At 36.8% G+C, this 14,902-nt stretch overlaps 1 protein-coding gene across 1 annotated transcript in view; it reads right to left on the bottom strand.

The window, feature by feature from the left end:
- Positions 1–14,902, bottom strand: part of NUP35 (nucleoporin 35) — a 28,520-nt gene that overhangs the window by 8,840 nt on the left and 4,778 nt on the right. Inside the window, exons 3-4 of the mRNA XM_021074750.2 lie at positions 14,152–14,279; positions 12,172–12,232 (exon numbers count right to left, since the gene is read on the bottom strand). Coding sequence (XP_020930409.1) covers positions 12,172–12,232; positions 14,152–14,279 — 189 coding nt within the window. The remainder of the gene's footprint in view (positions 1–12,171; positions 12,233–14,151; positions 14,280–14,902) is intronic.

The following is a 14,902-nucleotide window of genomic DNA, read 5'->3' as shown; positions in this document are numbered from 1 at the left end:
TCCAAAATACATAAGGAACTCATACAATAGTAAACACACACACATAAAAACTATCCAATTTTAAAAAATGGGCAGAGAAAAGACATTTTTCCAAAGAATATATAGAAATGACTAACACGTCCAAAATGCTCAACATCACTAATCATCAGGAATATGCAAATCGAAACCACAATCACCTTACACTTTTTCAAATGGCTATTATTAAAAAGATAAGAGATAAGCGTTGGTGAAGACTTGGAGAAAAAGGAATCCTTGTGCAGTGCTGGTGTGAATATAAGTTGGTACACACACTATGGAAAATGGTACAGGGGTTCCCCCCCAAAATTAAAAATTGAACTACCATGTGATTCAGTAATCTTCTGAGTATACATCCAAAGAAAATGAAAATAGGATCTCAAAGAGATACACACTCCATGTGCACACTCCATGTTCACTGCAGCATTATTCACAACAGCCAAGATATGGACACAATCTAAGAGTCCATCAACAGATGAATGGGATAAAGAAGATGTGTGTGTGTGTGTGTGTGTGTGTGTGTGTGTGTGTGTGTGTGTGTGTGTGTGTAATGGAATACGGATGGACCTTGAGGGCATGAGGTTCATGATATTAAGGGAAAGAAGTTAGACAAAGGAAGACAAATACTACATCACCTTACTTATATGTGGAATATAAAAAAGCAGAACTCACAGACAGAAAGCAGAGTTGTGGTTACTAGGGGCTAGGGGATGGGGAGTTGTTGGTCAAAGGGTACAAGCTTCCAGTCATAAGTTCTGGAGAGATCTAAAATATAGCATGGTGATTATCACTAGTAATACTATATTATATACTTAAAAGCTGCTATGAAAACAGATCCTAAAGGCACTCACCACAAAAAACAACTGGAAATAAGGTGACATGACGAAAAGTGTCAGATAACACTAATACTATGGTCATTTTGTAATATATAAGTGTATGGAATCAAAACATTTTATACTTTAAACTTGCCCAGTGTCAATAATTTCTCAATAAACACGTAACATATAGGAGTTCCCGTCATGGCGCAGTGATTAATGAATCCAACTAGGAACCATGAGGTTGTGGGTTCGATCCCTGACCTTGCTCAGTGGGTTAAGGATGTGGCGTTGCCGTGAGCTGTGGTGTAGGTTGCAGACATGGTTCGGATCCTGTGTTGCTGTGGCTCTGTCGTAGGCCAGCAGCTACAGCTCCAATTAGACCCCTAGCCTGGGTATCTCCATATGTCATAGGAGCAGCCCTAGAAAAGGCAAAAAGACAAAAAAAAAAAAAAAAAAAAAAAAGGTAAGATATAAATGTTTGTCTCCCTTTACTATATCCATAAATTAACCTGCTTTACTTACCTGTTACTCCAAGAATTAAAAAGAACGTTAAACAGACGAGAACTCACAAAAGTTAACTGTTTTAACAATATACAACTTCAGTACTATAAATGATGCACTTGGTACAATTATTTTTTTGTATCAACAGCACAAATATATTCAGAGTCAAGTCTAAAATAAAAAAGACTTCCAGCAATGCTATTGCTTTTCTTTTTTTTTTCTTTTTAGGGCCACACCCATGGCTAATGGAAGTTCCCAGGCTAGGGGTAGAATCGCAGCTGCAGCTGCCAACCTATGCCATAGCCACAGCCACTCGAGAAGTGAGCTACATCTATGGCCTACACCACAGCTCACAGCAACACCAGATCCAGACCCACTGAGCAAGGCCAGGGATTGATCCGGCGTCCTCATGGATACTAGCTAGATTCGCTTCCACTGTGCTACAATGGGAACTCCCTATGATTTCCATTCTTTTGCCAAACCAAAACTACACATCCTCAATAGAATTAAAAGTTAAAGGTATCAATCAAGCACAGAATTAAAATGCAACAATGTGATTCTAAATAAAGAGGAAAAATATGGTCATCTAAGGATTTCAAAATTCTTAATTCTTTATGCCATACAACTTGAATCCCTTTACTTCATCTGGACTCAAATTTAGCAAAAGAATTAATCCAATTTAACCCATTAATGTAGCTTTTCCTAAGGAAAAAATACATTTCAGATCACCACAGATTTATTAGGCTTTTTAAAGAATCTGTTTAATTCAGAACATTATCCTAGACCCTACTAGAAAACAAGATGTTCAAAACTGACTGTTTATATTCCGATGTCAAGTAATCAGGCAAAAAACAATTTTGCAGCCAGGAACTTGAGAAACAAATATTAAAATATTTTTAGAATAGTAATCAAGCAAATGAAGACACATAACTATCATTAACTCTAGAGAAAACAAAAAGATTTACAAGAAGGAAATGGAATTCTAGTATATTACATGGCTTAGTCTTACCAATTTATCTAATTTTGAAATTGAGTTAATGCTTAAAAGAGACAATACAAAATAAATAACTGTCAAACTGCATACATGCTCTAATACATTTAGCAATTTTTCTTTTTCCTAGCAATTATTCTATTTCCCCATCATAACAGAAGCATTTTAAAGGTACAATACATTTTGGAGTTCCTGCTGTGGTTGCAACAGGATCAGCAGTATCTTGGGAGCACTGGAACACGAGTTTGATCCCCAGCCCAGCACAGTGGGTTACGGTTGCAACTGCAGCTTGGATCTGATCCCTGGACTGGGAACTCCATATGCCACAGGAGGACCAAAAATAAAAAAATAAAAAATAAAAAGTATAAAACATTTCTAAAATGAGCCACATTGGCAAGTGTGCTAATCAACTAACTTATCAACTATCCTTTAGGAAATAAGGAGCAGCATATAAAAGATACCTGTAAATAAGTTTAGTTTTCACTATAAAGACATGCCTTCAATAGAAAAAGGTCAGTAAAAGGCATTTTAGTATAAAATTTGAAGCCATTTCAAAAAATTTTATGTTCTATATTATCATTAAGAAAATACAATTTAGTGTTGCTACATCATGTAATAACCCTCAAGCAAGAACTTAAAGGCTCAAAATGAGACAACCATTATGACCTTTAAAAATAAAACAAATCAAAATTAAGTCTCAAACGAAAAAGCAATCTAATTTTTGCCCTGTCAACTACTCTGAAAAACATAATTACTTATAAATAATCTAAAGCTATTTACATAACTTTAGCATAATTGCCCCCCACCTTGTTAATGTTCCATTGCTCCACTGACGTTACCTCCTTTCAATCAAACTTCTGGTACCCAAGCACGATGCTTTATAAGATGAAAATAAAGTGTGCCTATCAAACCACATCAAACTGAACTGTAATGAGTCTCCCTTGGCAAAACACTACTCAGTCTTCTTAAGATCAGACTGAGGTGAAGAGTGAAAGAATTTATTATCCTTCATGAAAATGTCTTCAATTAAAGACCAGATTCAAATATATCAAAAGAGACCATTAACTTACATGAAAGGAGATAAAATAGATACACGGCATAAAAAACTTGAGGAGAAAGAGAGATTCCTGGCAGTGTTGTTACCCTCTTACCAAGAAACAAAGAAGCACAAATGTATAATAAAGAATTTGGCCTCAGCCCCAAGAGATGTCTGTTCTTTATCAGGTTCTTGGGAAACAACCTCTAAGTCCTAGGAATTTCCCCAGTGCCCGGAGTGTTTCTGTTATTCATGGCAGGCCCTTCAACCCCAAGAGCACCTAATAATTTGTGCTAACAAGATGAGGGCAAGTCACACCACAAAGACTAACCAGGAAGACCAATCAATCATATAACAAAAAGGTTGTATCTCTGAGCCAATGAATACTTGTGGCAGAGGAAGGGATGGAGACTGAGTTTAGCCACTTGATCAATGATTTGATCAATCATTTTCTTTTTTTTTTTTTTGATTTAAAATAAGAGATGTAATTATACACTTTATAAGCACATTTTTTTCTAGGAAATCTGTACACTGTCAAACTATTATAGGAAATGTGTTTGTTAGGCACTGAACCAGAGCAAATCTGGATGATGTTTATAATTAATGACAATAGGCTAATTGAGGAAATTGTGACTCAGCTATATTCCTTTTATGGATACAAGGACAACTGACAGATTACCTCACCCTGGATTGTTCTGATGCAGTTATCCTCTTGTGATCAATCATTTTCAAGTAATGAAACGCCAATGAAAATTCAGGGCATGGAAGCTCCAATGAGCTTCACTACTTGGCAATATTCTGTGGGTGGTGCGATATATCAATGCCAGGAGGGTAACATGAAACAGAAGTTCTTGTCTGGAATCTTTCAGACTTTGCCTTACACGTTTTTCTTTAGGAGGTTCTAATTTGTTATAATAAAACTGTAACTATAAGTATAGCACTCTCAGTGAGTCCTGAGTCTTTCTAGTGAATTATCAAACCTTAGAGTGGCCTTGGGAACCCTTGAATTTGCAGCCAGCAGGTCTGGAGTGAGGGGTCCTGGGGAACCCCAAATGTGCAGTTGACACCTGAAGAGAGAGCAATCTTGTAGACTGCTTCCTCAGACTTTTCTGTTTGACAAACTTACTGTACCCAGAATAATTATGAACAATGGCTACAAAAATGTCCAAAATAATATGGTGAAATAAACACTTGTATTCATCTCTAATCCTTGTCAAACACCTAATGACAATCATTCTAGAAAGTTTCAAGTTTTGGAGTCCATAGAAGCTATACAAGATGTAAAAGAGGCTCCTGATTGAAATCAAGGAAAACTAGTTTAAGAGTGTATAATAAGGGATTTGATGGCAAGCCTTCCTCATCTTACGCAGCCAGATGATTGTCACTCAGCCACTCCACCCCCAAGAGAGAAAGTTTTTAGTTTCTGAGAAAAGGAATCTCAGTGGCTCAGGACTCAATGGGTCCCAGTCACATTGGAGAACCACCACATAAGAGACAAAGTGAAAATGTGCACACTCAAGAGAAGACTTCTCCCTTTCTATATTCAGAACACCAGCTTAGACATTAGGCTGAATATTAAAGAATTCTTTGGAAATCTAAAAGATGTATATGTGCTAAAATCAGAGATTATCCCAACAAAAATCTACTTAACTATCAAATCCCCCTACAGTGAAGTCCATTAAGACATAAAACAGTCTCCCTTTCCAACTTCCTACCAATGCTCTCTCCAAGTAGCTCTTTAGTGCCTCATTCAATAAACATGCCTCCACCAAGAAAGGCCAAAGAGGTGAAAACGAAACAGATAAGAAGACAATATAAGCAGGAATCATTATTTCACTAAGTTATTTTACCCATCATTAATGGGTAACCCTAACCCTAACCCTATTTAGACCATCATTACTTTCACTAAGTTATTTTACCCATGAAATAAGTAAAGGATATTACATTTTTAAGTACAATCAGAGAACAACTACAGAAAGAAGTTACTGGAAATTAAAATAACAAACTAAAAATTAGATGACTTGGAAATTAGGATTGTGGACATCTTTCAGAAAATAGAATACAGACATAAGAGGCAAATCTAACAGAAAAGAAAGTACAAATTTAGAAATCTCTGCAGTGCCCACAAACAGAAGGAATTCCAGAAAAAGGGAACAGAGAAACAGGGAGAAATTTATTTTCAAACAAATAGAGGGAAGTTTCCAGAACTCAAGATTTAAATTTCTTGATTTAAAAGATCAATCAATTCCCCCAGAAAGAGATGAAAAAGTCCCATACCAAAATACATTTGTGAAATTGAAAACATTAACACCACAGAGATCTTAAATTTTTTGAAACCAGGCCACACACAACAGCCCATGAATCATAACTACAAATGACTTCTGCAGAATACCAGAAGCTAGAAGACAAAGGAATGATGCCTCCAAAACTCCAACCTAAAATTCTATACTTAGCCAAACTAGCAATTCACTTTAGAGCAGACAAAAAGCATTTCAAACCCAAGGTCGTAATTCCATTTCTGTGTAGGCTTTCTTAGAGAGCTACTCAAATATGTTCACCAAAATTATGAAATAAACTAAGAAAACATGTTAACAAGTCCTAGGATGATAGCTATAGATTCTGTTGACATAGGAAATAGCCAAAAGAGAAGAAAGAGAAGTTCTCAGCTTAAAACCAAACAAACAAAAACATGTTTGAAACTATGTTTGAGCATTTAAAAAAAGATAGATATGCATCATAGCAGAACATTTGCTTAAAATAAAAGGAGCAAATAGCACATCGAAATTTAGACAAATGGAAAAAGACAATTATTAACAGAGGAAAAATTAAAATTTTACATGAAGAATAAATTATACTACTTGCTGTAGCACTAAACAGAGTTTGCATAATCATAATATAAACAATGACAAAGGAATAAAGTTTGATATATTTTAACTATACTCCAATAATATGAGGGAGATAAAATACCTTCAATTACCTTAATATAAAACTGAAAAAGGGAAAAGATATATCCCCTAGAGCCTCCAGAAAATACAGCCCCACTAATACCTCGACGTTAGCTCAGTGATACCCATTTCGGACTTCTGACCTCTAGGATTTTTATAAATCTGAGTTTTAAGCCATTCACTGTAATCTGTGATAATTTGCTACAGCAGCCATTAGAAACTAATGTAATCAAGATTAAGACTAGTGTTTACTCCCTATTACTAAGCAACTATATCATGCCAAGTTAGACCCAAATATTCCAATCTTCTTGTTTGGTGTCAGGTTATCACTGCCTCAAAATACAATATACATATATATTTGTTTCCCCTGTCTGCTGTAACAAATTACCAAAACTAGGTGGCTTAAAACAACAGAAATCCCCCCTTCTTGCCCACCCCCAACAGTTCTAGAGGCCAGAAGTCCATGAACAAGTTTTCAGCAAATACCTGTTGAAGGCACTAAGGGAGAAACCACTGCTTGCCCCACATAGCTTCTGGTAACTGCTGGGAAATTTTGCTGTTCATTGACTTACTGTTAAAACCAAATACTCCGATGTTTGCCTCACTTCATCATCACCTTCTCCTCTGCATGTCTCTCCTGTCCCTGTCAAATTTCTCTCTGCCTCTAAGAACACTTGTGATTGGATTTAGGGTCCACCCAGGTAATTACCAGGATTACCTTCTCTTTTCCTCTGTCCTTACCTAAGCTTTCCTTTAGAGCTATCCTTCTCAAGATCCTTAATCATATATTTTGGCCACATAAAGCAATACTCAAAGTTTCAGGAGTTATGATGTGAACATATCATTTTGGGGGAACATTCAATTCACTACAACTTATATCCATTAATCTAGTCACTCACTCAACATTTACTGAGGTTCTTTCATACCCAGCTTGAAGGAACCTCTGTCCTAAAGATCAAAATCCAGTAATGGAGAAAGTCTAGCAGACAGTTTTATAGGAGTATATACAAGGAACAGCTAAAACCAGATCTGAAAAAGAAGTGTAAGGAAAGGTCCCTCACAGATAAATTACTCCTTCATCTGCCCTTCTGGGAACACTATCAGAACTGAGAGTCCCTGGCATCAACAAAAGCAGCCAAAAACTGATATAGACTAAATACTACACTTAACCTGTTAACAATATGCTAACACAAATAATTATATCAGCAGATATAAGTGGTATACCACTTGAGAAGAGAGCTGGTAAATGAAAGAACTTCTCAAGAAAAAAAATTTAACTAAAAAGAAGATGAAAAGTGGAGGAATGTTTAATATTTAATAGTAGCAGAAGAAAATTGAGGGCTGAGGATGGGGCAAAACAGGGCAAACTTTTTTTTTTTTTTTTTCTGTCTTTCCTAGGGCCACACCCACAGCATATGGAGGTTCCCAGGCCAGAGGTCCAATAAGAGCTACAGCTGCCAGCCTGCGCCAGAGCCACAGCAACACCAGATCCGAGCCAAATCTGTGACCTGAAACACAGCTCACAGCAATGCTGGATCCTCAATCCACTGAGCAAGACCAGGGATTGAACCTGCAACCTCATGGTTCATAGTCAGATTCGTTAACCACTGAGCCACGACAGGAACTCCTCAATATTCTTTACCAGAGGCAATAATATACCATAGTTGAACAAAAGTTTCTGAAATTCTTTAGTCCAGACTCCCCACTCTGTCATAAAACCAAGGTTTTCCTGTACCAGAAATAAGATTCTAAAAGAGATTTTTAACATCAGTTACAGAATTAAAACCTAACCAAAATCTCATTATTGAGTATAAAGACCTAAGCATAAAATACTACTTATGCCATTAAATCCCACTGATATCTCTTTATAAAAGTTGCCAATCTCAAAAAGTTAAAATTTACAAATTATACAGGAAGTTTTCATTTTTTTTAACACTAAATTTAGGAGCTAAAAAATAGCTCTAAGTGAAAACTCTACATTTCCCCCCTCCTCAATTTTCTCAAGTTAACTCCTTTTCCCCATTTCTTGTTTACTACTAGCCATGCATGATAGGCTATCACATTTTTTCAAAAGTATTCTTTTTCACTTATGCCCCATTAAGACTTTTATACATAAATTCCTTAAATTCAAAATAGAAGCAGTACTGGCTCCCAGTGGCCAATTTATGACAGGTATACTTCCCTATCATGGTTCTTGTATTTTTATACATGACTTCTAAAATTACAAGAACCCATTAAGTTACAGTATTAGAAAAAATAAACAAAAGGGGGTTTGATTAACTTTAATCCTGTGTTCTTCCACTTGACAGCAGTTAAGATTATAATGCATTCTTTTCAGACAACTAAGAAATCCTTTAAAGCATAAAATACATTACTTAACATTATGTGTTCTTGAATTCTCAAGTCTCTGAGATTACTTACTGATTCAACTGAATGGACACCATTATAGCAAACAGCCACTAACAAAGCACTGTCACATAACAGAGCACTGTCATCTACTTATCTGATCAGATTAAGGTTGTTAAAAACTAATTCCCCTGGAACATTTCACCTTAACTATGTAACTGAGACAGAAATGACATCCTAGATTTTTCACCATGATATATGTGGTAGACAGAAATCTAAAGACATTACCCCAAAGTTTCTGTCCCCTGGTTTGATTGGCAATTCAATCAAACTCTAATCCAGGTATTGCTGTAAAGGGACTTACAGATAAAATTAAAGTTACTTATCAGCATATCTTAAAATAAGGAATTACCCTGAATTATTCAGTGAGCCCAAAGGAATCAGATAAGCCCTTAACAGCAGCAGACGGCTGAAACGTCAGAGATAAAACAGAAGAGAGAGTTCACAGAGATTCAAGGCATAAAAAAAGACTTGCTCTGTCATTGCTCTCTTTTTGGTTGGAAAGGGAACCACGAGCCCAGGAATGTGGGCAGCCTCTAGAAGCTGAAAGCAACCTACAGATTAACAGCCAGCAAACAAACAGGGACCTCAGGTCCATATAACATGGAAATGAATTTGGCCAACAACCCAAAGAAGCAGATTCATCCACAGAGCTTCCAGAAAAGCGCAGAGTCCCAACTAACACCTGAGCTCTAAAGCAAAGAACCCAAGCTGTGCCTGGATATCTGACCGATAGAAACTATGAGAAAGTAATTTGTGTTGTTTTAAGCCACCAAGTTTGTGGTACCTTGTTATGGCAACAATTTAAAATAAATACAGATTTGGGTACCAAGAAGGGAGCTGCTATAACAAATATCTAAAAGTGTAGATGTGCTTTGGATTCGGGCAGTGGGTGTAGACTGGAAGAAATTTGAGGAGCATGATAGAAATTGACTTGAACAAACTGGTAGTAGAAATCTAGACTTTTTTTTTTTTTTTTTTTTTTTGTCTTTTGTCTTTTTGTTGTTGTTGCTATTTCTTGGGCCGCTCCCGCGGCATATGGAGGTTCCCAGGCTAGGGGTTGAATCGGAGCTGTAGCCACTGGCCTACGCCAGAGCCACAGCAACGTGTGATCCGAGCCGCGACTGCAACCTACACCACAGCTCAAGGCAACGCCAGATCCTTAACCCACTGAGCAAGGGGCAGGGACCGAACCCGCAACCTCATGGTTCCTAGTCGGATTCGTTAACCACTGAGCCACGACGGGAACTCCAAGAAATCTAGACTTTTAAGACCACTACCAGTGATGGCTCACAGACAGCTTGAAGAAATTGACATCTGGAGGATAAAAAGATCTAACTTGTCACTGGATATTACTTTTGTTATCCACCCTTGTCTTTAACAGGAGTGTTCATTTAAATCTGCCTTGCTACTTTTTCTTTTCTTCCATCTCTTTTTGCTGTTGTTCCTTTTTTCCTGTCTTCCTTTATGTCTAAGCCACCACCACTTCTCACCTGGATTAATGCAGGACTACGGCATACAGAGGTTCCCAGGCTAGGGGTTGAATTGGAGTCGTAGCCGCTGGCCTACGCCAGAGCCACAGCAATGTGGGATCTGAGCCACGTCTGTGACCTACACCACAGCTCACGGCAACACCAGATCCTTAACCCACTTTGCAAGGCCAGGGATGGAACACGCAACCTCATGGTTTCTAGTAAGACTTGTTTCCATTGCACCACGAAGGGAACTCCTGGTCTCCCTTCTTCTTGTCCATCACCCCAATGTCTCTTCTCACCACAGAAGCAATCTCATCCTATTTGTTTTCCACCTTTTCTGGGTAAAGATCAACTGTTACAACCTACAAGGCCTTGTCATATTGGCCCCCATGACCTCTCTGATCTCATTTCTTACTATTCCTCCCCTCCGTTAATCCATTCCACACTAGTGTCTTCACTCTTGTTTGAACATCCCTGATGTGAATCCCACAGTGCCTCTGTCCTTGCTATTTCCCCTGTTTAGAACACTTAAGAGTTTTTGAGCAAATGGTACTTTTCCTATAACTATCCACAGTAATTAGAATAATGCCCCCTCCCTCATGTCCATGTCCTTATCCCTGGGACCTGGGAATATGTTACATTACATGGCAAAGGAGAATTAAGATAGTAGATGTTAAGACTGCTAATCTACTGATCTTAAAGTAGGGAAATTATCCTGGATTATCCAGAAGGGCTCCAAATACTCACAGGGGTCCTTAAAAGAGAAAAAGAGAGAGAGGGACTGTTGAAGAATGGTTAGAGAGATACAATGTTGCTGGCTTTAAAGATGGAGGAAAGAGACAATCAAAGAAGTGCAGGCAGCCACTAATAGATGGTAAAGGCACGAAAACAGATTCTCCTCTAGAGCCTCTCTAAGTAACACAGCCTACCAATGCCTTGACTTCAGCCCACTGAGACAATTTCAGATTACTCACCTCCGGAACCATAAAACAGTACATCTGAATTGTTTAAGCCACTTTTAAGTTTCTGTCAATATATTATGGCAGAAAAAGAAAAACTAATGCACTACCTTATTTAATATAAATCCTCCCCCTCTACTTCCCTTTGCTGCTTAATTTTCCTCCATAAAACATATTACCTTCTAACAGACTTTATTTCATTTACAAATGCAAATTTTGCAAATAAACATAAGTTCCGTAAAGGCAAGGATAATCTATTTTGTTCAGTTTCCCAGGACCTAGTATATAGTAATGTGCTCAAATATTTGCTGAACATTTATATATTATAAATACATGAATATGTTAGAAGAGTCATGCTTATGATGATGCTGATTGTGATAAAAATACCATTAATCTTAAAGAAAAATGAGATATAACTGGTGGCTGTTTGTAGTCAATGACATTTAGATTTACAACTATGCATGATAATCTCTTAGAATACTTTTATTATTGAGTCTCTATATTCCTCTTCCTCTCAGGTGCAACAACTTTGTTTTTTTTCTTTTTAGAGCAGCACCTGTGGCATATGGAAGTTCCCAGGCTAGGGGCTGAATCAGAGCTGAAGCTGCTGATTTACACCACAGCCACAGCAACACCAGATCTATGCTGTAGCTTGCAGATCCTTAATCCACTGAGCAAGGCCAAGGATCGAACCCACATCCTCATGGATATTAATCAGGTTCTTAACCTGCTGAGCCGCAATGGGAACTCCACAACAACTCTTATTTTTTTAATAACTCAAGAGACATTATTAAATATATAATTTTTAAAATTCTTAATATTTGAGTAGACTATCACATCTATAAGCTCAGAAAAGAATCACTGTACAAATATTAAATATTTCCCTCCTGAAGGAAGTTACTGACATTTGAGAAAGTCTCCAGGTTTGAAATATAACAGATAAAATTTTGGCAATTACTAACAAAGATCTTGTATTATCCTCAAAGAGTAGAAAACAGTCATTGGTATTAAAAGGCATTGCTTACCTGTTCCAGGAGTAGCTGTCATAACTCCAACAAGAGGACTCTGCATTACTGAAATGTTTGTCTACATGAAATTAGAACAAAGTGTAAGGTAAAAATGCAATGTTCTAACCATAACATAAACACAATAAACAACTATCTACCAGGTACTGGAAATGCCCCTTATTAGCTCATAATTGAAGAGTACTCTCTAAGTTTGTTTTTTTAAGTTGAAAAATATGAAATTTAAAATATGCCAGACTGGTTAGCATATTAAAAGTTTAAATAAGAAAAGTTGCATTAGGGAAAAAATATTATTTTCAGTAGGAAGTAACACTGCTATTTGTTTTTAGTTCCTAAGATACATTATTTGAAATAACAGAGATAATGGTGATTCTTCAAATCATTAAGTTAACAGAAAAAAAATAAGAAATATGGCAAAATTTTAATTTTTTTTTTTGTCTTTTAGGGCTGCACCTGCAGTATGTGGAGGTTCCCAGGCTAGGGGTCCAATCAGGAGCTGTAGTTGCTGGCCTATGCCAGAGCCACAGCAACACGGGATCCGACCCACTTCTGTGACTTACACCACAGCTCGCAGCAACGCCGGATCCTTAGCCCACTGAGTGAAGCCAGGAATGGAGTCTGCGTCCTTGTGGATGCTAGTCGGGTTTGCTAACCACTGAACCACCACAGGAACTCCCAAAATTTTATTTTAAAGTGATATTTACAAACGATGCAGTACTATAGACTCAAACAAGTTTATACAATAAAAGACAGCACATCTCCGCCTCTACTAGTAGTAAGCAACAAAGCAGCAAAACTATCAATACTAGCTCCTTAAAAGCTCAAAGTCCTTCTATAAATAAAAACAATACCCAATCAAGAATAAGAGAAACAGGATTTCCCTAGTGGCCTAGCAGTTAAGGATCTGGTGTTGTCACTGCTGTGGGACGAGTCTGATCTCTAGCCTGGAAACTTCCACAATTTAAAAAAAAATAAATACATGAGAAACTCTTTCTCCAAAAGTATAAAAGTAAATATATAGAGAAAGGATTTTTTTTTTTTAACAGATTCTGACTAAACTAAGAAAATCTAAAATCTGGCTATTATCCAGTGCCAGAACAAGAGTTGGGAGACTGTTAAGAGAGATAACAAAATGTACTGTTCAATTCTCAATGTCAACCTTTTTCACAATTAGAGAGAAACTGACCGAAGTGTCCGGAGGCAAAACTAATTTGGGCTTTAATCTAACAATATTCTTACCAATTTTCAAATAAAAAATTTTCTCTACAAATTATGACCCACAAGATTCTTAAACACTTTGAGCATAGCAATAAGTGTAAACTACCTTTCTTTCCATGTATTATCAGAGGAGTAACTAAAACTGGCATAATTTATAAGGCAGTAGTTCTCATTCTAAACTAAACATCAGATTTATCTATCAACCTTAAGAAAAATTCTCCAGAACAGAACATTTTAGATTCAGCTCAAAAAAAATATACAGGAGGCAGTGTTTCTAGTAAAATATGTGAACGGTGAACATAGCTCTAAAAAGATGTTGGTCTTACATTACTAAAACCATTCCTAAAATAAAGATCTCAGATCATTACAAAGTGCTCTAGATCTGATTAAAACCCTGAATCTTCATTTATTCTTTGACAAAACTATGTACAAATATTGAACGTTTTAAACAAGGCATGACTTAATAATCATTTCTACATGTTTAAGTAGGTTGGGGCCCGGACTGATGAAAGGGTACACCTTTTAAAAAAAAACACAGAACTATCTATATGAGAAAATTATCTGAGTTCTATTACATCTTTAAGTACATTTCACTGACACGCAATTTAAGTAGTTTATGACAGCTGTCCTTAACGCTTATTCTATGCAACAGCATTACACTAAAATAGACCTTTGGGTAACATTTCAAATTACTTACCCTTTTTATATAGGGACAAACAAACATGAAATTATTAACTGTCGATCATGAATATTTTATATCACCTGTCTTCTTGAAGTTAAAGGTGTTGATCCAAGTCCTGGGCTGGAAATGTCATCATATATACTTCTAACGGGTGGAGCCCCACTTTTATCTTTATGAGCTGGTACAATTGGTTGTGGTGGTGACCCACCTAACAATGTATGAAAAACATAGGTGAGAAAACAAAGAAATCTTCCATCTTTCTGGTAAGACCTTTTAAATTTGTATTTTCAAAATAATTTAAAATATCCATAAACTGTACTTGGAGTAAGTTTCCAGAATAAGTACACAGAAATTTTAGTTTTAGGCATTCCCGTTGTGGTTCAACAGGTTAAAAACATGATTGGTATCCATGAGGATTCAGGTTCGATCCCTGGCCTCGCTCAGAGGGTTAAGGATCCAATGTTGCCACAAGCTGCAGCAGCATAGGTCGCAGATGCAGCTTGGATCCAGTGTTGCCATGGCTGTGGTATAGGCTGGCAGCTGCAGCTCTGATTCAACCCCTAGCCTGGGAACCTACATATGCCATGGGTGTGGCCCTACAAAAGACAAAAAAAAAAAAAAAGAAAAAGAAAGAAAGAAATTTTAGTTTTATTAAAACACGTTTTGTTTTCTCTACAAAATGTTTAATATGTCTATATGAAACTTGATCCTATTTCTCACATGAAAGTAGATATAAATCAGCTCCAGTTTGTATACTCTTGAATAAATATAATCTTCTAATGTGGAATTTGACTTGAAATTCCTGTTCATATCTCTTACAACAGAAATATA

This window comes from Sus scrofa, chromosome 15, assembly GCF_054392235.1.
Source record: "Sus scrofa isolate SSC_HxYL_T2T_F1_AM1 chromosome 15, Sscrofa_HxYL_maternal_Yorkshire_Landrace_v2.0, whole genome shotgun sequence".
NCBI lineage: Eukaryota > Metazoa > Chordata > Mammalia > Artiodactyla > Suidae > Sus > Sus scrofa.
This window is presented reverse-complemented; position numbering and strand designations above follow the sequence as displayed.